General features: G+C 40.5%; 1 protein-coding gene across 4 annotated transcripts in view; it reads right to left on the bottom strand.

Annotated features, from left to right (window-relative positions):
- Positions 1-3,369: 3,369 nt before the first annotated feature.
- The window catches only part of mctp2b (multiple C2 domains, transmembrane 2b), a 35,195-nt gene continuing 14,008 nt past the window's right edge, over positions 3,370-24,556 (bottom strand). For 3 of the 4 annotated variants that reach the window (XM_035160848.2, XM_035160824.2, XM_035160832.2), the window contains 20 exons: positions 24,220-24,337; positions 21,898-22,040; positions 21,227-21,303; positions 19,927-20,041; positions 19,740-19,772; positions 18,177-18,347; positions 16,295-16,425; positions 15,804-15,984; positions 14,356-14,449; positions 14,174-14,276; positions 13,925-14,027; positions 13,641-13,742; positions 13,470-13,544; positions 12,473-12,592; positions 9,367-9,480; positions 8,083-8,124; positions 6,143-6,252; positions 5,756-5,865; positions 5,204-5,301; positions 3,370-4,337 (listed from right to left, as the gene is read on the bottom strand). In XM_035160848.2, coding sequence (XP_035016739.2) covers positions 4,290-4,337; positions 5,204-5,301; positions 5,756-5,865; positions 6,143-6,252; positions 8,083-8,124; positions 9,367-9,480; positions 12,473-12,592; positions 13,470-13,544; positions 13,641-13,742; positions 13,925-14,027; positions 14,174-14,276; positions 14,356-14,449; positions 15,804-15,984; positions 16,295-16,425; positions 18,177-18,347; positions 19,740-19,772; positions 19,927-20,041; positions 21,227-21,303; positions 21,898-22,040; positions 24,220-24,337 — 2,088 coding nt within the window. In that variant the 3' untranslated portion in view covers positions 3,370-4,289. The remainder of the gene's footprint in view (positions 4,338-5,203; positions 5,302-5,755; positions 5,866-6,142; positions 6,253-8,082; positions 8,125-9,366; positions 9,481-12,472; positions 12,593-13,469; positions 13,545-13,640; positions 13,743-13,924; positions 14,028-14,173; positions 14,277-14,355; positions 14,450-15,803; positions 15,985-16,294; positions 16,426-18,176; positions 18,348-19,739; positions 19,773-19,926; positions 20,042-21,226; positions 21,304-21,897; positions 22,041-24,219; positions 24,338-24,556) is intronic. The other variant, XM_035160841.2, reaches the window with a different exon arrangement.

Here is a 24,556-nt window from a genome sequence, read left to right as displayed (position 1 = left end):
ATGTGTAAAATCAAGCTCATTACAGGAACAACACACAACTAACGATTGCTGACTGAAGATGACAAGACTTGTGAGGAATTCAATATTTTAAAAAAATTAAGACTTGCAATGACAAAATGGTCGATCACAGATAAGTTGAAACTGTTGACAGTAGAAAAAACAAGTCTTTCGCTGACAAATCGAAGACTCTAGATAATAATCTTTTAAAAGAAGAATCAGCTATTTTTGGTAATAAGCTCATTCACTTTCTTGCTGAGGGTCAGAGGAGAAGATTGGACAAAGATTGGAGAAGAGTGGACAAAACTAATTCTCTGTCTAAAAGTAACTCCACCATCTACCAGCACCTCTAAAGAACTAATTTGATGCCATTAATGTAATTAGACCTTTCAGTTTTACAGTGATTAAAGAGACTTGGCAGTTTGCAGGAACTTCCCGTAGCTTCAGTTTCTGATCTGAAGCCAGTAGATTGGTAACTATAAGACTCGGTGTAATTGTGTCTGCTGCTAGGAATAAAATCTATTGAAAAAAATGAAGGCGTTTACAGTCGCCTTGATGTTCAATCCGACTATGGAGAGAATTGTGGGACAATTATAATTAGATCGGTGAGAATCAACCTGCCCACTTATTAATACCACAACATGTGTTATTCTGCCTTTACCATGGCATTGAGATCGAGGTTTCTAGTTTAAAATGTTTCCTGTTTTATTTCGTAATCAGGGTAATAGAGGCAGCATAGACTGTAAATAAAGATGGACGACATGTCGGCTCCCCAAAAGTGAGGCCAAGGTGTTTGGTCTGGTGGCTGGCTGCAGTATGGGTCATAAACCCCAATTCCTCCATGTCTCCAGATCGGACATGGACATTTGACTAAAAAAATCAAAACCTCATCAAATACATTTTTCGCTAAAATGGTTTCCGTCTTTTTAGGTTGTTCTCATCACACTGATGTTTGTTCCGATAAATTTGATTTAATCGTTATTTAATGATACAAAAAAACGGTGTGACGGCTTGTTTGATAGCTAAAACCCAGTACCCCTAACTATGCCATCATGTGCTGTAGTAGTTCATTTCTGGATAGTGGGAGGAAATAGAGAGGCGTTGTCCACCTTTATAGACAGCCTATGAGTGGCCACGCTGCTAATGCTGCAGCTAACAGTCACCAATGATTCCTTGTCTGTTTGATAATCTGAATAAAGAGAACCTTTCCTGGTCTTTCTAAACTGAGCACCAGTGAAAATTATTATATTCTGTTGATTGAATGCAAAGTGATCTGGCCTTTGTGACACTGGCGCCAACATTAATACCACTTGGACACATTGAGGGGGGGAAAGGTCGTCTATTGCCACTTTAAATTCATTAACCTTATACTTTGCTTTATTTATTTCTCTAATTGAAAGCAGAAGTTCATTGAAAAGTGTGTTCAGCTGCTCAGGTCAAACTGCTCACTCAAACCCTGCAGTCTGAAAAACTCCTCTTGATCAAAACACATTAGCAGTTGTTAGCCAGAGGTCAACAGCTATGATGGTTATGGTGATTCCAATGCTCAGAAAAATGTCCTCATCATTCGATCTATTACTATGTGTGCAGAGAGAAATGATGGCTAGAACACAGAGGATATGACTAACACTGTACAAGCAGCTCTATAGAGATAGAGCGGGTCGTCCACTAACCAGAAGGTTGGCAGGTCGATCCCAGCGTCGCCCATTGGGCAAAACACTGAACCACAAATTGCCCCTGACAGCTGTGCTGCTCGAGTGTGAGTGATGTGTGATAGAGATAGTGCTGCACATTGATGCACTTTATGAATGTGAGTGTGAACGGGTGAAGCACTTTGAGGGGTCATCAAGACGAGACAAAAGCCAGATGCAAACAGACCAGTAGCTGGGTAAACAATACTGTAGAGCTTGATATGATCTGAACAGGGATTTAAACAGAATCTGTCTCAAAGTGTAGGTTAAATCAAATCTCTGCTTGTATTGCATGTTCTATTCCACGATTTCAAACCAGCAGCAGCCTGGAGATGAATAGTCACAGAAATAGAGACAGAGAGAACCACAAACCAACCAACTGGGCCGTCGGTGTGGAAACAGCTTCCTGCTGCTCTGCAGTTTGCTCACTGGCAGTGTCCTATGTTTCCAATCATCCAACCAAACAAACCACCCACACATATACACACAGTACATGCTGCATGTAGTTATTAAAGAGTTAAGAACGACTTAATAGATAATACTGGACGTTTACTGTCTGTACAGAGCCTTATATGAAGCTCCTGTCTCTATATATATATACACACACACACACAGCTGACTGTTCTCAGGTTCAATACCGAGTTGTAACAAGTCTTTTGAGACCTATCAGCCGCTGTATTTGTGGCTCATCAGAATGCATGTGCCACATCACATTAGTCCCCACGTGTGGACCATGATTTTACTTGGTAATTCTGAAGCGTCTCGCTGCCTATACATATTCATGCTGGGCCTATAAGTGTCAAATTGAGATGTCCTTCCAGTGTCCTTGACAGCGGGTTATTAATATTGAATACTTAAGTCAACATTATAACTAGATGAGGAGATATACAGGTCATCGTCTGCCATGTTCTCCACACCCTCCGTCCTCCAGACAACTGACAAATGATCATATTATTTTATATGGTGCAGCACTGTTTGGGATATTATGTGTATATTACAGTTAAAGGATATTTAGTTTGTCTGTTGAGGAGTTGTTACTTATTTAACAGTGAGAAGAGATATCAGTTAGACTCAGTTATGTCTCAAGTATATAATCAGGTCAATCATCCAATACTTTCATGTGCAGGACATTTTTGTAGCTTCTGATACAAAACTAGCTGATTCTTATTGTATTTTATGAGAGAAGTTTTTCTCTAATTTTATTCATTTCCCTCTGCCCACGCGCGCCGACTTAAAAGCCATAAATCCCAGGGTATTGCTCTGAGCGCCAACATCTTAACTATTCCAATTCTCCAATCCCTAAATTGGTGCGGCTGTTGTTGCTTGTGGCTGGTTTTTAAAAATCCTGCTCCTGTGTGGTGTGCAGCCGTATCAGAGGTTTGTCTGGCTGCTGCACTTGATAGGATGCTGGCTCCAGGCATCTCATCACGGCAGCTGAGAGGAGGTCGCGGAGGTCCTCCTGCTCTTGGCGACGCCCAAGGGCCATCTACACAGCGGGGAGCCAGGGTGCCAGTGAGGTCTCGAGCAGCCTCGCCTCGCTTCATGAAAGCCTAATGAAGAGAGGGGGCTCGGAGACTGTTTTTCGACGCCCACAATCCTGCAGCACAGGAGCATGGAGAGGATGAAGAAGCCGTGCAGGGGAATTCAGAGACGCAGAACAGAGCAGAGACAGAGAGGAAGATAAAAGATCATACACTGTGCTATTGTGTTTGTTTATTGCTGTTAGAAATGAAAACCACAGTCTTCATCAGTGACTGTCATCAATAAATAAAGTTAAGTGAGTACAAACTACAGTGCATCCACTGTGTGGGACCTGTGCATGTAAAGATAAATCCATATCATCATGTTGAAGGAAAATGAGTCAGTCAGTACTGAATGAACGCAGATGTTTATCCATTTTCAATGTGAATCCAAGCAATACAGGCATATGATGCATGATATTTGCTACTAACTTTGATATGTTGCTGTTTAGACAGTACAGTGTGAAAGGTTGTAAAAGGGATTGTGACCTGAAATTCATTCATATTTAAAAACACAAAGTCCATGCACGTAAAAACAACTACTTTATGTTTTAGGTAATCTATTGTTTTATCCCAGCTACAATTTGTGATTTTTAAAAATAGTGAATCATGTATTATATAATTAAAGTCTTCACATTTGTCAATGTAGAAATATACACACACAAATGTTGCCAAACATATACAGTCACTAAAATACAAACTGATATGTCAGTTGTTTTCAGGAAAACAAAACATGGGACTAGGAAAATACTACATTTTAAAAAAGCAGCCTCTGATTAAATATCTAAAAGAATAAACTGTACATCCAATAAAACACCTACAATCTTTGGAAGGTATTTCACAAACTGCTCCAGAAATGCACAGTAGACACACGTAAAAATGTGGTAATCTCTGCGGGGTCTTTGGCGTAGATGTCTTTGGTTGAAAGGTCTTTAGGTGCTGGTGGATATGAGCGATGCGCAGCTGTGCTCTCACCACAGCAGATTAAGATTCAAACCTTCCACACACCCTGAAAACAACAAAAGGTGACAATCCCCAGATCCACTGGAAATGATCTACAGAGCAGCAGCGTCAGGTCCGTTTACTGGATTTTCTTCTTCCGGTTGCCTCTCACCTCACTGAACTGAACCTGCAGGAAAAAAAACACTTTATCCATTAAAAGTGAAGGGATTAGTCTTTTTGGAACATTTCTTTTCATCCATCTAATAATCTTATATTCCATTACTACAGCCCAACACTTTATTAACTTATGTAGTGTAGCATGATGTTGTGCATTGACTGACTATGTCCTGTTACAGACGAACAGCAGCAGTCAGTGGTGAGACTGCAGAGAGTCAGACACAGACCCAGGGGCATGAGAGAAGGAGAGGGACGACACAAAAAGGGGTCAAACAGCTTAGAGAGAGCAGGAGACAGAGGGTGAGGAGGAGAGAGGACGGTGTATAAAAAGAGAGGGGACAGAAGGGAGAGTGGGAATAAAGGAAGAAAAGAGGTCAGCACAGATGGAGGAGGAGAGATTTCTTGTGAATACTTTATACTGTTAAAAAGAAAAATCTGGTTTTTGGACACAAGGCAGCCATTTTGGACCTGAAATGCAAAATCCTGCAACTTGAATTCAGTGTGGGGGGGGGGTTGATTCTTCTTCAATACAAGATAAATTCAGTTAATTATAATAGTTCTTTCTGGCTGATGAGAGCTGGAGGAGACTCAGCGAGCTGCTGGTTGACAGTTCACACTCGTGCTGGGTTCAAACAGGAGACACCAGGAGCAGCGTCTCCTGTCTCAGCCTGGGAACAGCCCGCGCTGCAAAGACCTCCACCAGGGATGTATCATGACCAAAACACAACAGAAATTATACGAGGCTACGTAATTATACAGATGAAGCTAATTATACATATAAGAGTGAGGAATGCCTGGGAGTTGTGGTAGTAAAATGCAAAGCCAGCGGGCTCTGGGATTTTGGGCTTCCTGGCCGGTTGATCCGGCGGGGCTTACCTTCTGAACATCTGAAGGCACCCTCATCAGGAAATCAAGCACCTCATTGTTGTCGATGCTGTATGGGTTCCGTAGTTTCTTGGTGAATTTATTGATGCCTAAAACAGAAATTCACACCAACATATCATTAACAGGAGTCTGTTGTGGCTGCACTCTTTGTTTCCACACAAACAAATCCCTGCAGAGGAGGCACACGCTGTCCAAGAAATAACACTTCTAGTACTACCTGAGTCTGTTGTCCTCTCGTTTTACTTTCACTTTACACACTGCAAGAGTTACATTGTACACCCCAGTCATTCAGCTAGTATCTTCAGTCATGTTAACAATAGAATGTGTTTCAATTCATCATTAAAATCATCATATAGTGTACAGAGATAAAAGGGAGAAAGTCATAGCAGAAAATATAGGGAGAAAAAAAATGTATTTGGACTTGTAAATCCAGCAAATAATAGAATGATACAAAATAACAAAAAAATAGTAAGTGGAAGGACGTTTATGAGCTAAAATGGAGACAAACCACCCGACAACAAAGCATCAGTGCTTGACACTCACCCCATATTAAAACTACGTAACGTATGGGGATGAAGTATGTGAGGACTGTTCCGATGATGAAAACCAGGAGGGCCAGACCCGACAGGAACGGCACAGACCAGTTGAACGTGCTGACAAATAAAGATTAGAGACATCAGTATGTTTGTTCAAACCAGATTCGTTGATTGAACATTATCATCCACTAATAATAAATGTGAGTGAGGCCCCTTTGACTTATTATTTTCTTTTATATATAATAATTTTTGCATTTGATAATGAAGAAATGTTGGTAAAATATTCAGTACATTTAAATACAATTGAACAATTACAATCCTTTTTATACTGTGGCCATAAACATCTGAGATCCCTGCAGTTGAAATTAAAATAAATATTCGTTCAAGTTCTTACTTTTTAATCCTCTCCCCGAAACAAGCGATCGCATCCAGCAGGTTCTGAAGTGTGATGATGGTTTCTTGCACCATGTGGATTTTCTCCATCAGCCCTTTTCTCTCTGACTCCTGTATAACAGCAAACAACACAAACACGTCAATGACTCTCAATTCTTCTCCTCTGTCAGAATAAAAAATTGTCAAAAGTATAAACTCTACTGGATTAGTATTTCAGAACAATTTAAACTCAGAATGAAAATGACTGTTGCTATAATTCAATTTTTATAGTGACACACATGCAGCTTCTTAAGTCTCCCAAAAAGGATAAATAATTAACATTGTTGGATACATTTTGTTTTTACATGCTCCACTTTTAAACAGCAAGTCAAACTATTTTGAAAAGACCATATACTATTACATGTGCACACAGGATGATTTGATAAAAGAGTTGGAATTTTGACAACATATTTATTTCTCTTAAGTCTGTCAGCTTTATTTTACTTTGTTAAACAGTGTGTGTGTGTGTGTGTGTGTGTGTGTGTGTGTGTGTGTGTGTGTGTGTGTGTGTGTGTGTGTGTGTGTGTGTGTGTGTGTGTGTGTGTGTGTTGTTTTTATACAGCTCAAGTAAAACAGACTTTATTCTCTATCTTAAAACTCTTGACCCTGTTTGGTTAAAATAAAAATAAAATAAAAAACATCTTAATTTTGATTCTTTGTGGTGGTAATTTGTCAGCTCAAATATAATTAACTGATCTTGGGTCAGTTTTGTCTGACGAATTTGATTGTTGAGACATTCTCAAGGCCACAGATTTGATTCCTGCAACACTTCATGATTCATCTCTGAGTCTCTGAGAAAGAAACTAAAACAGTGAAATAGACTTATTCAGCGTCGCTCTGATTAAGAGAGTCTGCAAAATGTGAAAATACAGGCTGGTAGTTTGAAAGTTTGTCTTTTTGAAGTGAACGGTCTTTAGAATGAGACTGGACTTGACATTATGAAAGGGAAGGCTGGTCCAGACCCCACGAGGGACAGACGACTTTAAAGTAAAACAGAGGAGAGCAGTTCCTCTGAAGATGGCTGCGGTGAGAGCCAGACTTCAGACAGAGACTCGGCCACATGTTCACATCAAACACAGAGGAGGGTTATAGGACTAGAGAAAGGGGACGGGGTTATGGAGATGTTGGACTGGTGGTGGTGGTGGTGGTTATGATTGGGGGAGTGTTTACTGGCTGAAGCTGTGGTCTTTGTCACTATGTGATCTCTGTGATATGTGTTCGCCTCTGCTTGGAAACAGTGGGCGATCGCTGGCTCAGTGCCATCGAGACGAGCCTGGGAACAGAGCTGCAGAGGGGATCAAACCTGGTATATTCCAGATGCACGGTGACTATCAGTCTGAAAAACCACATGTAAGACAATTTAGCTTCACCTCACACAAATATCCATCACTGCAATAAACCACTTCAGGGTCATGTTCCCACTGGAAGCAGCATGAGAACCGCTTTACATCAGCCTGACGCAGGCCATTCAAAACATTTACAATAAACTGCTGCCGTTCTACAGAAATATTCCATTGGCTAAAAGCTTTGTAACACTCTCAACGCAAACTGTCAGGAGGAGCTTTGAAAAAGCATGTCTAAGTGCTGTCATTAGTTCCATATTGATGGTATTATAGGGCGTGTTAAGCTCAGGGACTTTCCCCAAAGCAGCAGAATCTTTCTCCCCTCCCCTCTATTAGCATATGAATGTGTTGTGACATGTGGAAGCGGGCTGGTGAGGTCTTCATTAAGCCCAAATGTCTTCTGCAAACCACAGGTTTACAAAGTAATATATCCAGTTGTTGGCAGGAATCAAAATGCATCAGATTTGGTAGTGAATAAAGAGCTTAACAAAATGGATCAATAACAGGTTATAAACAAATTCGACTCTAAACATGAAATACAGATTCAACACGTACGCACCTTCTCATCGTCCTCTTCCTCATCCCCCAAATCCATATTATCCTGTGAACATAAGAATCATAAAGGAGAGGTGACATTCTCATGGTTCCAAGATTATACATGATAAACTCATCACACCTCATCTCTCTGTGTTAACTCAGTGGTGACACTGACATCAGCCTCTACACAACCCCAGCACTGCAGGACACAGCAAACTGACAGGCCTCAAAGTGAAGGTCAGACAATGGTTATGTATTTAATATTTTAACATCACTATCAGTGAGTTGCTCAAAATGACGAACCCACAGAGAAATATCAGCTGAATACAACTCAGCTGTACAGAGTCTTTTGTTGTCTTTAAGCTCATTGTTTTGGTTTTCCTGTCCACAACTTCACCATCTCTTAACTCTTTCTTGTGGCAGCAGCAGGCAGCTGAAAAACTCTAAAACCCTGTGGATGCATTGGTCGGACAGAAAAATTAAGCTCATGAACATAGTTGAGACGAGAGGACATGAGGCAGAAATGGAAGGAAAGTGAGTATTGAATTCACATTTGCTAATAGGCCAGAAACAACTAATGATTTTTCTGCTGCCTGCAAACTCATAGAAGATAAGTTACTATGTGTTAAAAATCAGTTTGGTTGAGTCCTTGTGTTACATGTAAGTAAAAAAGATGTAAACATTTACTAGTAATATTCTTGATTATTTCACGCAATAGATTTTTGTTTTGTCTGGCCCTGTGATACGCTGGCGACCTGTCCAGGCTGTGCCCCGCCTCTCCAATGTCACCTGGGATTGGCTCCAGCTGCTCCCACAACCATCAAAGGATAAGCGGTATAGATGATATAATGTAATGTAATATAATAATACTTAGTCACGCAAACTCAAAACAAAGTATTGATGAAAATAAATATTCATTAAAATTAAAATTTAATTCGAAATCACATTTTTATCTTTGCACTTACTGTAATTCAGAAACATTATGTCATCAAACTTTTGTCCTATTTTCGGTTATTCACTTAAAAGGTGAAAGAGTTATGAAATGATAAAATTAAGCTGCAAGTTATTTTTAATAAGATTGCTGTATTATTCAGGTCAATAAGTAGAAGTGGACCGCCAAAAAAGAAGGAGTGTTAATAAAGGACAAGCACTGCAAATTAGCTGAGGATATAATGACGTGTTGCATTAGTCTATTCAATGTGTTATTTTATTATTTAGTGTTATGTAGACGTGCAGCTGGTTGCTATGGAAACGAACCAGCTTCTAAAATTGCCGGATGAGGCGGACGGCGCCGCTCTTCACTTACCAGGTCGTGGCTGACGTGACCGTAGCGGATCTGGAGGTAGTTCCTCAAGATGAGCAAAACCAGGAAGAAGGGCAGCATGTAAAACTCCCAGTACCAAACTGTCAGCAAAAACACCTGCAGGCAGAGGGTCGCAGAGGTCAGAGAGGAGCGTGGTGATGGCACAAAACTATTAAGTCACATTCAGAGACATTTGCAATGAATCCCCGCCGGCTAAAGCTTGATCCACTCCACAACTGATTACATAAGCAGTGATCAAGCTGATGCAGGCTGAACTGCTGCTATCACAGCACAGCTTCCTACATACAGATATACTGCAGACGCTCACCAGGACCGACTCTACCTCCATTTGCTTTGACACTAACAACCTAAGCCTAATTGCTCTCATCTCGTGTACATTAGTGGACTGTCATCAACGTCCGTAATGGCACTTGTGATGCACATTCCACCTGTGTCTGTGCGTGTGTGTGCGGCTCTGGTGAAATGGATGAGAAAATAAAGAAATATGGCTTGTGATGTCTGGACTGCACGGCTAAATGGAGCTATAAAATAATCCTGTCAGAGAGGCAGCGCCGGCCAAAATGGCAGCGAGCCAAAAGGCGTGGGGGGGCAGTTTACAGGTTTTTAAATGCTAATAAAAATAGAAGTGAACATCTGGTAAAGACATCACTCTCCTCTGAGGCACCAACTGACATAAAAGATGGCAGATCTCCCCCTCTCCCTCTCCCTCTCCCTCTCCTCCTCGCCTACACTGCCGCCGCCACTATCGACTTTAATGTGCAAAAAGCCAAGCACGCTCTTGTCTGTGTTATCACAAGCCAAACCAGGGCCTGGGAGAGGAGATGAAACCAGTTCCTCACTGAAAGGGTTATGTTTTATTAGCAAGGACCAAGCTGGGGACAAGGGGAGAAAGCCAAGTCACGCTTTGGTGGAAATGTATACTTGGCCCGTAAAGATTGTGATAACTGCGGCGCATTTCAGGTTGAGAGGCATTACAGAGTCTTCAACAGCAAAAGGAGGGATCTGGAAATACAATCCAGATCAGAGAAAATAAAAAATGTGAAGGGCTACCAAATGTAGGGGAGAGCTACTGAACTGGAGGGAAGCAGCACATTATCTGAATGCAGCAGGATTTCCACACCAATTATTAGGGAAGGGTTTGCATGACACAGAGGTAATCCAAGAGCACTTGATTCACTGAGAGAGGAGGGGGTGTGCTGAATATTTTTCTGAAATCATTGACTGGTTGGCAGTAATGACTGGACGCCAACTCATTCCCAGGGATCGGAAAACATATGAAGAGCCTCTTTGTCAGGACCAGGAGACAGAGGACTTGTTGCTGTCTTATAGAATATGTAAAAAGATAAATTAACATTAATATACATTTCTTTATAATATGGGAGGATGGGGTGGAAGCTCACTGCTGCTTCTGACCACGTGGGAGTTATGCTGCTGTTCTGCCTCTCAGCATTGTGTTGTTGTTTTCTTCTTCTTTGTCTTACTTCTTAGAAAGCCTCTTTGTATTTTGGGTGACCCCTCTCCTGTTGTGTGTTTGGGTGGAGGCTGCAGAGAACTGGAGGATGGGGATGTGCGACTGTTGCTTTATTGTGCGATTAACAGTACAGATGTTGTTTATTTTGAAAGAAGGAAAAAAAAAATCTTACAGCAAGGCAGACCATCCAATAAAATAAAGCGATGAAGGTCAGTGATGTATTATGCTGTAGTTCAGAGGGTAATGCACTGACGCCGCCAGGACTGAACTCAGATAACCTGCACCTAATAAGTTGCACTTACAGTGAAGCGCAGCAACTAAAGCCGTTTGCACGAAGGTGTGTGACTCAGATGTTGCAGGTGGTTTGTCACAGTATCCTGTCGTGTACAGTGAAGCTTTCAATCATTTCTCTTATGTGGTGGTATTAGGCAGGAATCTAGTTGTCCTCAGTGGGGCTTAAAAAAAGCAGGGAGCATTAGTGTGAAAACAGGAGTACAGATGGTACTGTATTTCCAACCCTGAGATGCAGTGGGAGGATGTGTGTGTGTCGGTATGTTCATGCTTGTATGATATAATTTCACTGTATATATACGTGTGTGTGTGTGTGTGTGTCTGAGTTTTCAGGCAAACTACATTATGAGCCCTAAGAATTAACACTATTTATAATAGAGAGGAGACTTGGTATTCTTCAGAAATATTATAATCATATAATATTTTGCCCACAAAAATCGTGTTTCATTGTGAGCACCTGTACATGAACTGTGGTACAAATATTTAAATTGAAAGCAGTTTCTGGTTTCAGTACGCCCTGGAGCACAGAGCTCCAAGATTATAAGCCACATGCACGACTCCAAGCTAAAACCCAGTCAGTGGCTTGTGTTCAGATAACAGATCTGTGCTGCAGCTCCCATTTTTCACAGCAAATTGAACAAACTGTACTATTGGCTGGTGTACAGTCTCACTTTACCAGTCTCATAAGAAAGTCTTCAGATGCTGAGAAAAGCTTTAGTGCCATCTACAGGACGTGGGCTGTAAAAACAAAAAGAACTCTGAATGACCTTGATTGCCTGCATCGTTAATGCACATCTTGCTGCATGCAGTTTCGATGGAGCTCGATCTGAGAGAATAAAGTCAAAAAGATCAGCACCCATTTCAATAAAAAGATAAGGGCTGTGTTTGTGTCTTTACACATGTCTAACGCTTGTACTGAACAATGGACTCATGGAGAATGTCTTATCTACGAAGAGCCTTTTAATTGGACTTCTGTCGGTAAAGAGGGGTCTAAGTTAAACAGAGCACAGATTGGACAGAGGGTTAATGAGTTGTCAGGGAAGTAGAACAAAAATAGACCATCTCGTCTCCACTGGGACTCTACTCTCCTCCAGCTGAGGCTTAACTCTGCATCCACGGCACACGCAACACTGAGAGCTTCCACGCCAACACGGAGCCGTGGCCGAGCCTGCGTTTTCTGCTGAGCACAACGCCGCATTGATTAAGATTCGCGCTGGGAGAGTTCAAGCAGGGGTTGGACCAGACTGCGGTTGTCTTCCGCAGCCTTGGAGGGAAAACAGAGGAAAATGCAGATAAGTGTGTTGATAAGCAGTTAAAGCACTTCACCAGGAAGGCGAGCAGGCTCCTCTGAACGCTCTCCCACTGGAAGCAGCTTTTGATGTACTGCAGCGTCGACATGATAGCCCTGTACAGTGTCTGAACACGCAGTACGTTCCTCGCCAGAGCCTGAAAGACACAGATTATAAACATTAATATGATTTTTCTTTTTTATATGGATAATAACACACTAAATTCTGTTTACGCTCTAATAATGCAACACAGGAAACATTCCACTGTGAGCTAGTGAAACAGTGAGAGTAGCTGGTGGGTTTTGGCATGAGCCATTGTGGTCAGGGGGGCATAACATGTCAGTAATCTGACCTGATTTTGTCAACCAAGACTTTCAACATTTAAACAAACTGAAAACCTGCACGGTACAATCCGGGTCCTCCGTGTGTAAGCCAATTTTGGCGTTAGCGAACAACGTATTGTCTCGCAACAATGAGTCTTTGTGAGGAGTACAGACAGTCAGGCACCCCGTGTCACAGCCTGTCATGCACACTGTATATCAAACTAATGTAGAACAGTAGACAAGAGCTCCGTCACAGTTGGGGTCAATTAAAGCTCAATTCAACTAATTTGTGGGCAAAGGGAAGCCCTGCTTCTGGAGTTGTTGCCTTTTAGAGAAAATCAAGGCTAAAGGCATTCATGCGCTGATAAATAATATGCTGATAGTTGTGCAACATTTCTTCACCCTTTCTGCATCTATAAGCTCTTTAAACGATTAGTCAAGCATGAAACAAATACAGATGTACCTTTTCTAGACCGCCACAGTTTGTTCCTTCTAACGTTTAATTTTATTGAGTTTCACAATGAAAATGACCTTTTTAATCGAGCCATCCACCACTTACTTTCTTAATCAATTGTTTTTCTATGCTCATAAAGGGGGCGGGGGGACCAACATTTGTAAAATCTTAACAAAGGTCAAAACTCCAGAGATTTACTATTATATAGCTTCCTCCACCAAGGATTTAACCTAAAACTTATCTGAACTGTGACAAACCTTTTTAGAAAATTTGGGATTATCCTCGATGAATATTCTCTCTCTGGGTTGAAAGGTTCTTATGCCCGCTCTGACCTGATAAAAAAATAAAATGAGTACAGAAGCATTGAGAAGCAGACAGAATCAGGCCCATATTTTATATCCATCATGTCAGTTTCAACCTTTACTTACAGGGTTAAAAATAACATCCAGCTCCAGAGTGATGCTCCCCTTCGACAGGCCACCTAAGTCCTCTTTCTTCAGTGGGAAAGTGAACTTCTGTCCCTGGCGGTTCTGCAGGACAGAAAGGGCATCAGGTGCTGAACTCGGTCATGAACCTGTCCATCAGTCATGCTGGATTACATCTTAACAGGTCTTCAACCCACAGGACTGTCATCACCTTATTTACTTTCATTTAGACACAGAGTGTAAATAGATAAGTCTGTATGATGGACTCTTAGTGAGGTGGTGTGTACCAAGAGCAGGGGGATGGCAACTTTTCCCAGGAAGTCTGGCGCCTTGTCTCCATCCTCATCAAAGATGGTCACCACCAGAACATCATGAATGTCTTTGACAGGGCTGCGATAAACAAGGTCAGGGGATCTTTACAAACCAGCACTCACAACAGAATCAGGTCACAATTTGTCAACTTGCAGTAAAACACACACGTTGTCAAAGTGCAAACATCAGGGGGTATTTATGATAGAAGAGATAGTGAGACTGACAATGTGAAGACTTGGTTCCACTCTGGGTGGAGGTTCTTATAGATGGTGTGAGTCTGAAGTCTGTCATTCCCCAGTTCCAACACACAGAACGGGTCACTCTTTCCTACAGAATATGACACAACACTTTAACGCTGGGGTCCTGCCAGCCACTGCACTGAAACAACAACATAACATCAACGCACCGTTTAAATCAGCAGCCAGTAGATCTGCAGCCTTGATAACTTTGACTTGAAGGAAACCAACGTCTCGGAGGTTTTGAAGGGACTTCTTCAAACTCTGTGGACAGGAAGCATGAAGTATTATAAATCAAAAAACAAAGTGATGCTATTTCTGATAAGAGATTATCATTAGATATATCTGAAAGTCTTTCTTTCCATTGCAGTACAGGAGTGAGAAAACACTGAAAGCGTCTAAACATAATCTATGTTGAGAAATCATTCATAAAAAAATCTTAGATTCTTCATCTTCATGTCTTTATCAAAAGCTCAATCGTTGTTCCTAGGCCTCAGGTTTCTATTAAAATCTAACAGAAAACAATTATTGCCATATTCATAGTCCTTAAAATTGTCTTTAAATGTCTGCAAACTGGTGAGGTCACTGAAACCTATTTGCACACTAAAAAATGTACATAAAAGATATAGGCTTGCCGGTATATGCAAACTGCTAAATAGACTGAGCACAGAGACACTTTTACATTTTAAATAATGATATATGGGACATTGTGACGTCTAGAACAGACATGTTGGACCAAATATTTGCTGAAGGCATGAAATGATTGAGGTGAATTAGAAAAATGTTCTTCTTGAGTATTTCCCTGAGAACGTGTCATGTTCTTTAAGTAAATCAAATGTTTGAAATTTAATCCATATAAACACTCATATATTTTTACATTCAAACAACTTTCCAATCACTGCATTTTCATTTTGAAATGTGTTATAGGGTATAACCACTAAAATTGTGCTCTGCCAAGGAAAATGGTTGCAATCAATGTAAAGTAGGCTATGCATGACTTTCATTTAATAGACTAAAACATAAAAACTCATAAAAACATAAAAGCTAATTTGTGCGGCCTTTGATAACAATGGTTAAGGCCTGATGCAGTGGTACAGTATCTGTGAAACGGTTTCTTTCTATTCGACCATTCCATACTAAATTCAACAGAGGGGATTTTTGAATATAGTCCATTCCAAGCAAGTCATCACCTCTCATTGCTAGAACCATAACATCCAGCTGTATCTTGAGATAACGCATGAAAACCCACATTTTCTGAACTCACTACACAGCGGCCTATTTGATGAATTTTATAATTATGTTTGTCTTTAGCTCCACACTGAGCAGGATTCCCTGTTACAGACTCTCAGCACTCAGATACTGCCATCTTTTGGTCCTTCAACACAGAGCAGAGGAAATGCTCTCTTCAAACATCCCTAATATTCACTCTATAGACACTCAGACCATCATGTCTGGATTTCTTGTCATTTTTAAGAAAACTGTATGAAACTTTTACTTTATATTACAATTGAACAAACATTGATGATGAGGGCTGATATGGATCAAATGACAAAGGTGTCAGGTAAAGTAACACTTGAAGGGAGCACATACAGAGGATACACAGCACAGAAATACTGACAAAGTTGTCCAGCTGGTTCTGTTGTTCCTGAGGTTCATCGAGAGGTGCAGCGCAGAGATCTGAGATGGAGACGCCGCTGCACGGGTTCCGCATGAGCAGGAAAACCAAACGTCCCTTCCCCGGTACCAGCGTGAACAGCTGCCTCTGATTGAGAGGGACCCTGGATAGGTCCACTTCACACCTGCACACACAAACACACAGCACAGTCACGCACACTGTGACATATACACATTGGCTGTATTAAATTACAGCCACTACTCTGGAAATGCTGCCAATCTCTTCTTTGATCTCTCAGTCCATGCATTTACAGAATCATACTTAAGTTTGTATTTATTACACATGAATAGTTGTTCACAAGGCATTTCATGGCCTGGTGAGACGCATCATTCGTTTATAGACTCATGGAATAGACCCAAGTCCTGTGTAAACTGAGCCTGTGTGTTTATATGTGCACAACAGATGACATGTCACAGAGCTGAATCCAGACTCACGTTCCCAAACACTCCTCTGTCCTTCGTCCTTCCTTGGACCAGAGCTCCACCTCCAGCACTTCTGGACTGTCCACGAACTGATTGAAGGTGAACCTCTCTCTCCACTGAGGCTTCGCCACTTTGCAGTGATTCTGAATCAGAGAGCGCATTATAAGATGCTTTCACCATCATTTGTGTATACTTTAAAACAATGACAGTAGCCATTCAGATTCAGGCAGGCAACATTGCCTCTATAATCTCCTAAATATTGTCATTGTAGTAATTAAACTTATTCTAGATGTTGTTAAAGTTATTATTATTGTATAATTCAAATCTAAAAAAACATACAATGAGTTAGTGGTTGTGCAGATGCGCTCGCACAGCTCCTATTTAGAACATTAACTGGTTGAATTATGTTCATTTTACCTGTGTTGGTAAATGTGATTTTCCCACAGACTGGAGTGTGAATGTTTGTTGTTTAGCAAATTTCCACTGCTCATGAAAGTATAATGAATAATTACTGTCACTTTGAACCTGCATATGAATAAAGGAAAAGAAAAGGAGCAGCGCTGCTCATTAGAATGCAGCCTGGACGTGTAATGGATGATGTTGTAGAATAGTAAGATAACCATCAACGACAGCAGCCACACAACCAGCAGCACAAGAGAGTGAGCATCACTGTGAGACACCAGCCAACTGTCTGGAGGAGCAGCAACGTGAGCTTGTGCATTTTATTTTATACACACACAAAAAATCTATTAAGGACTCCTATTATCTTTAACCTTTGTTTTCCAGGAGTTCCTTTTTACATTATGTGTATTCACACAGAGGGATTTTCAAGGATATAAGGACCACATTTGCACCTATGAAAAATATTGTTAACTATTGATATAATCCAAAACACTTCATAAAACACAAAAAAATACAAAACAAGTACATGAATCTAGTGCATTGCTATTGTATGGTAATCTCATCATGCACAAAACATAATATAAAAGTAATCACTTTTTCTGTTATTTAAAACATCAAATTGATTATGTATTAATTACACAAATACAGAACATTTCAATTTCAACTACTGTAATGTTATTTGTATAGCCCATATTCATAAATCACAATGAGCCTCATTGGGCTTAAGGTGTGACATCTTCTGTTCTTAGCCCTCGACGAGGGTGAGGAAAAACTACTTCATTTACTGTGGTGATGGGTCTGACTATGTGAGACCATTTTACACATTTAACAATACATCTGTTCAGCAGCGGATCAGAGTTAGAGAAACACGGTTTTCATATCAGCGCAACTTCACTATCATGGCTTTGCAAGTCAACATCTGTTATTGGTGTAAAGGCATTAACTGTAATGCTACAAATGTATCTTAAGCAACCATCAAACATTTATTTTGACCAAATGAATGAAAATAGTTTTAACTTGGATAGAAGCTAAAAAAAAATCTGTCTGCGATTTAACAATAAACTTAAGGAACTAAACCTATGGGCTCTGTCACAAAAGTAGTGATGAAGGTTAATGATCACTTTCAGTTCAATTTGAATGCAGTTTTTGTGAGAAACTAACTAATCTTCATGTATAAAATCAGTGCGGAGCTTCTTTATTATCATTATAATGATTATTTAAACTTTTTGTCATTTTTTCATTCTTTGTGTAGGCGATACTCGTACCTTTCCAGAGAGTTGAAACATACAGTATACAAATAAATATATTAATTTATAATTTATTTAAAAAATATATTATTTAATAAGTGGCTATGAGAACAAAAAAATAAATTGCAGTCAATTTAGAAGAAGAATGGTGTTGGAAAAAAGAAAAGGCAAGAGGGCTTAGGAATGAGAAGGACAATTCAGGGGTGTGTGGAGTGGATGAAAAGCATTACACCTCTATCCAGTACCTTGCTTTTGTATCTCTGCTCTCCCAGTCTGAAGCGAACAAAGAGCTGACCTCCCTGAGTGTCCACCGGCAGCTCCTGACCCTCCACCAGAGTCACCGACACCACAGACGTCCAAAGCTGACTCTTCTTCAGCGTCTCTGACAGACGAAAGCTCTGAGAGGACGCTCTCGACTGAACGAGAGGAGACAAGAGGAGACGACAACGAGAGGAGAGGGAGAGGATTTCACGACACAAACATTAATCCAATTCCTTTAAAATGTTCATTTACATTGTTACTCTGTAACACAAATACATTACATAAAGATGAACTACTATAAAATTAAAAATCCTCCATATCAATGTTTTGAACATCACAATCAGCACACTACAAAGATGGACAATTGACAGATGAACCGAATAAGACACCATTATTCCACTTCTCCTGTGAAAATCAATTTCACCTTCATTTCACTGAGAGATTAGGCAAAGCTATAGCACAGAGCAGTAGTAGTCTCTCTTGCTCTCCTCCATACACAGCACAGTAGGAGACCGAGCCATATTCTCAGATAATAAGCTAAGCTTTCATGAAGACACAACGCTGCAGGGAGATAAATTTAACACAGATTTAATTAACACAGATCAAGCTGACACTGCTGTCTTGTCTGACTCGGTTCTGCCTCATGCATAAGCAGAAAATCGCGTTTCCATTAACATGCTGCGCTGCATGCACTTGGCAGATGACAATGCGCATCTGAAGCAGCAGGGGGAACATGCATTCAGAGCAATTTATTAGGTACACCCGTTTAGTAATGCAAACACAGTCACATGGCCGCAACTCATGAACATGCAGACACGGTCAAAGGTTTTAGACTAGGGATGAGGCAAGACGCCTGTTTGCAACATTTGAAGGAGAACTGTCATTCTCACACTGAGAGGTTCATGCACTACTGAGAACAGTATGACAAGCAAAAGTCATGTATTCAGCAGCTGCTCTGAGGGCAGAAAAAAAACCACCTCATCTGGGACATAGGATAAAGCTGTCAACACCCTATAGACTGTATGTGTATGTGTGTATATATATATTACATATATAAAACATTTGTGAGGTCACTGTGACCTTTGACCAACCAAATCTAAACAGTATATCTGTCAAATCATTTCTAAATTACTGTGTGGGAGGATGTGTGGGACCGATTCAAATAAACTCAAGAGTTGTTCGATCACAACAAGGCTCGGTGCCACTGATTAATGAGTTATAGCAAGTTTTTGATACAAAGACTATACTTGGATCACTACAATTTTGGTTTTGGAAAAACAAATACTCAAACACTTAAAACATGTTGATGCCGGATCTGCTGCCATGTACCTGGTGGTATCAGTTTGTTTAACCTGCACTGTAACAGAAGGAGGCCAAACCATAAGCATGATGATTGAAGCTCTAGGTTTGTCTTTCTGTTGGTCACTATAGCTTTTCCTCTTTTATCCAGTAAAGTCTTTTTCACATTTAGCAGAAAGGTATAAAACGTTCAGCAAAGTAAATATAACTTAATGTCTGTCCAGCGTTTTCCCTCCTTCGTGTCTTACCCTAAAACTTCGTTTTCGTATTTGGGGCCACCGCTGCAAACGGGAGCATGCATGTTAGGTGCAAAACAGAAACACTTCGGTTAGTAAGAGATACACAGAAACAAACATGTATGAAATATAAAGTGCAACAAACATCTATGGCTTGAAAACATGCAGTAATTACACAGTACATGTGAGCTTGTCATACTTGGCCTCTTTTACTGTCTCCATCTCTGACTGACAGACTCATGTCCACCAGCACGGTGCCCATGTCCTGCTCCAGGCTGTTTGGGTCATTCAAGGACAACGACAGCTCATTGACTCTGGAACAAAAATAAAGTACAGTTTCAGTTTAGATCTACATTTGGCCAAACACACACCATGTGATTTCAAACAGAGGACATGGACCATCAGTCTTCTACTACTGAGCAATGTTTAGCTACACTGGAGCAGATGTGTGTTATTTGTTTAATATGGGTTGTATACAAGAGTATATTATTGAATAAAATGTGCTAATAAATGACCTCCCTACAGTCAAATACAATCCTGCAGTAATCATTACTAGATTTGCTGATACAGTGTCGGGAGGGGGCTGTCACATAACTTCATGTCGTTGTATTAACTTAAAAACACCATTGCAACACTATCATCAAAATTGCCCAAAGTAAGCTTCATAAAGATGCAACTTTCTGTTTGGGATGTTCTCCCCGTGTCTGTGTGGGTTTTCTCCAGCTTCCGCCCACTGTCCAAAGACATGCAGATTGGGGTCGGGTTACTGGAGACTCCAAATTGACTGTAGCTATGAATGTGAGTGTGAATGGTTGTTTTTCTCTGCATGTTGATGCTGCGATAAAATGGCGACCAGTCCACAGTGTACCCTGCCTGTCGCCAAATGTCATTTGGGATTGGCTTCAGCCTCCCAGCAACCCTCAAAGGATAAGCGGTAAAGATAATTATGTACTGATAATATTTAAATTATATTTTTTCTAATCTTTCATTTTTGCTTAGGAATCCTTAGGCCCTCTTAGTTCAAATGTCCACCATTCATAGACAAAATGGTAAGGGAACCTCTGCTGGTAGTCAATACTTATTTAATAGTAAAATCACAATGTCTTTGTTTATACACCCCCCCAGTCATTTCATATTTTAAGTCTATAATCCTAATTCAGTTTAACCCGGGTGATATGTTATTCTAATTAGCATAACTGTCATCTAATGTGGAACAAGAAACTGTAGTATGGACATGGCAAAGGTGTTTTGGGGGGGATATGAAGAGATGTCCACTTGAATCTGAGACAAATTTATTTTAACTGCCCAGTGTTCCAGTAAGGTTAAAAAAATGAAAAAACAAGAAATCATTATGAAAAAGGTTTGTTCTGTAAAAAATATCACTCATATCTGTATCAGTATTGGCCTCAGACTTTCAGTCAATGAGCTCATTCACACCATACCTACAGTGCATGGTCCAGCTGCTTCCAACTCACCCACCGAACTGCTAAGGAACTTACTTGTCCATCTCCAGATCACTCAGGACGACACTGGCAGAGCCCATAAAGTCATCCGTCGTCAGGTCACGGTCGTAGACCTGCGTCACGTCAAACAAGACAACATTGATACAGAGAGTGAGCTGCTGTGGAACATCATACACCGTTAGGAAGGTTGATTCATTGACTGTCAGTGATGGGCAGAAACTGAGCAGGCACATGCTCATATAGCAACACAACACAAACTTTCCTTGCGGACATGATTCACTGGAACGAAATGCAGCAGAGAAAAAAAAAAACGTGCAGGAACATGCTTGATAGGTGGGTGAAACAACAGTTGACTTCAGGTTAAGTACGGTGGGAGCAAAACCTCTCAAGAAATGATGGGAAATGATGAATAAAACATTAAATTCATGTGCTGACTTCTCCCATACGGCTGACAAAAAACCCACTGAACTTGTTTGTAACTGCAAATTAAACGTCACTTATGCATGACTCTGCAGACACATCACCTGAAGTGCACACGAGACCCCAAAGTTCTGTGAACTGTAAAAAGCCTTTGAACATCAGATGACAGACAGATCTCACACCTTTACAGGACATTTTCTTATCCCATGTCACTAACATGACATCAGCAGGCTCTTTTATTATAAAACAATGAATTTTTTTAAGCCACAAAGAGTGACAGAAGTTACCTTGACGTAGAGTTTCTGATTCAGATCCTTCACAGGTAGAGAGAAGGTCTCGTTCCATGTTGGGTTGAGGTTTTTATAAACCACTTTGCTTTTGTAGAACGTTTTCCCATCAAATTTGAATTTGACGTAAGGGTCACTGGTACCTGGAAATGATAAACAACATCAAACAAGCAGTTTAGATTATTTATGACCTAAACTAAGTGATATCTGACACAAGTGTTTAACTCAACATTTACATGTAATATAACAAGTATAACATTTGGGTTCTATTCACAGAAGTATCACAAACACACACATAAACCAAAACATGCAACACATTTTAAAAAGGTTTCATTTTACTTTATAGGTCACAATGTTTCTCCTGAGCTGTAATTTAACATTGGTTTGGTTTTTAAATTCACAAAATCTTTGAAAAGTAAGTCACCCTGTTTCTGATTTCCAAACTAAGTTGCTAAATAGCCTTTTAAACTTCTCAAGAAATGCAGCCGTTTCCAGTAAAAGGGAGGACCCTGACCCTGCTCACACTGTGGCGTCACCTTATGTCTGTACAGAGGATGTGGAGTTTTTTCATCCTCGACAGAGGAACCACAATTTCCTGAGACATCAACCAATCAAATTTCAGCTTCCACTGTAAAAAGTAACGGCATCTGAACACGTAGTTTTTTGTGATTCAACTTGTCTTTATTAAAATCTTGTATCACATACAGACAGGGCAGCAGGTAAAGGGGATTGTTCCAGTAATTCCTATTCTATAATTTATAATAATTATGGATGTACAACCTGTGACCAGCTGTTCTGTCAATCGACCACCTGAGGGCAGCAGACACTACGATCATGCTTGGTTCTGTGTGTGATGTCACAATATAAGCATGGCATTATAAACCCATTGCACAACAAACCGGCATCGTCCATCAGCAGCATATGCTTTGAGTGCAGTGCATATAATCTGAACAAACAGAAAAATAAAATAATGTTCATGCACTGCTTTTAAAAGACCATATGGTTTTAACAATAATGTGGTGAAACCAAATCCTCCTGCCCCTTGATCCTCCACCTGCCTCTCCTGCATTATCTTTACCCACAGCCTGCTTGTGTAAATACAAGCCCATGTGATAAAGAGAAATTAATCCAAATACATGCCCAGAGTGAAAGGCCTGTAGTACTAAATGCAGGGTGTGGCCCAGACAGGTTGTAATGTGCTGTATGGAATCCTGCCCTGGCTGTTATAAGAGCCAAATGGCTAACCTGACACCCGGCTGTGTTTAGTATCCATGGAGTCAATAACCCTGTGTGTATTACTCAAGCATTCCTGGCTGTCATTAAGCCAAGGCTAAACACACAAACTGAGGCCGATATGGGCAGAATACGCACAACAGCAGAGAACGCAGTGACGTTTGAGCCTGCCAGAGAAACATCAAACACTCCTCTAGGTGCAGATAATGTCAAAAGTTTGATGAGTTTAGGAAACAAACGTAAGATAAGGTGAGATAAGAGTTGATACAGAGTGATCAAAGCATATTAAATATGAGAAAAAGAAGCTAAAACTAAAATGTCTCTCAAAAGAGCACACACCTCCACCAAGACCCAACAGTCCCCTTAAATTCAATCAAACAGCACCAAGTTCTAAGTCATAGATATAAGTTTGCTAAATGTGTCAAATTTTTTCCATCAAGATCCAGGAAGTGGGGGAAAACAGAGTGTGTAGTTTTTTTAATAGTAGCTTTGAAGCTGAAATCTCCAGGACGAGAAAAAACATAGGGACAGAAAAAGTTAGTGTGGAAGTTAAAATGATGAAGATCTTACTAAACACTGAAAAGGCAGATTGACTTATATAAAGCCATGACTACACATGTTAGTTTGAGTGTTTCCGAACATGCTGATGTATTATTTGCCCGTGCAAGAGCCCAGTTCTCTTACTCTGACTATAAAAAAAGGATTCATGTCACGGTCACTGAAGATCCTGTTGATTCAGCATTGTTTGCTCAAGCTCAGACTCTGTGTGTGTTTTCAGGTATTGTACCATCTTACTGTACATGTACCTTCATTAGGTCGAGCCACAGAACAGCTGCCACCTTCTGCATGTGATACTACATGATTAACTAAAGACACATCTGCTGTGTGCACTCTACTGTATTGATCATACATGTATGTAAAATGATCTGTGTCCCTTTTTTTGAACATCCCTGTGGCCCTGCAGCATCAAGTGTCACTCGATCATCATCATATGCAGAGATGATAGAGCTCATATAGTGGTAGTGTAAACAAACAGTGCCTTAGTGATAGGGATAGAGCATGTGCAGTAGTTTAAGGTGAGGTTCTTACCACAGCGGTCCCTGATGACCAGGTTACATCCTTCCTTCAGGTTGATGGTGAGTAGGAAGGACCTGGACAGATCTCTGATGCCGTCCGACACACTCAGAGTCTCGTTGCCCATCTCACACTGGACACACACACCAAAACATCATCAGTATTTATTCTAGAAGAAGCTAAGTCTCATTACATCCAGACTTTCTGAGCAAGTCAACAGCAGTATGTGAGTATGAACACACAAGCTCAACATATGCAGTACATTTTTCAGGCTCTGAGCTTCAGCACATTCAAATAAAAATAAAATAATGGATATTACATTAATGCCAAGTCTTGGGTTTTATTTAAGTAG

The sequence above is a fragment of the Hippoglossus stenolepis genome, chromosome 1, assembly GCF_022539355.2.
Source record: "Hippoglossus stenolepis isolate QCI-W04-F060 chromosome 1, HSTE1.2, whole genome shotgun sequence".
Taxonomy (NCBI): domain Eukaryota; kingdom Metazoa; phylum Chordata; class Actinopteri; order Pleuronectiformes; family Pleuronectidae; genus Hippoglossus; species Hippoglossus stenolepis.
The sequence above is the reverse complement of the archived record's forward strand: the minus strand, read 5'-3'. Positions and strand labels throughout refer to the sequence as shown.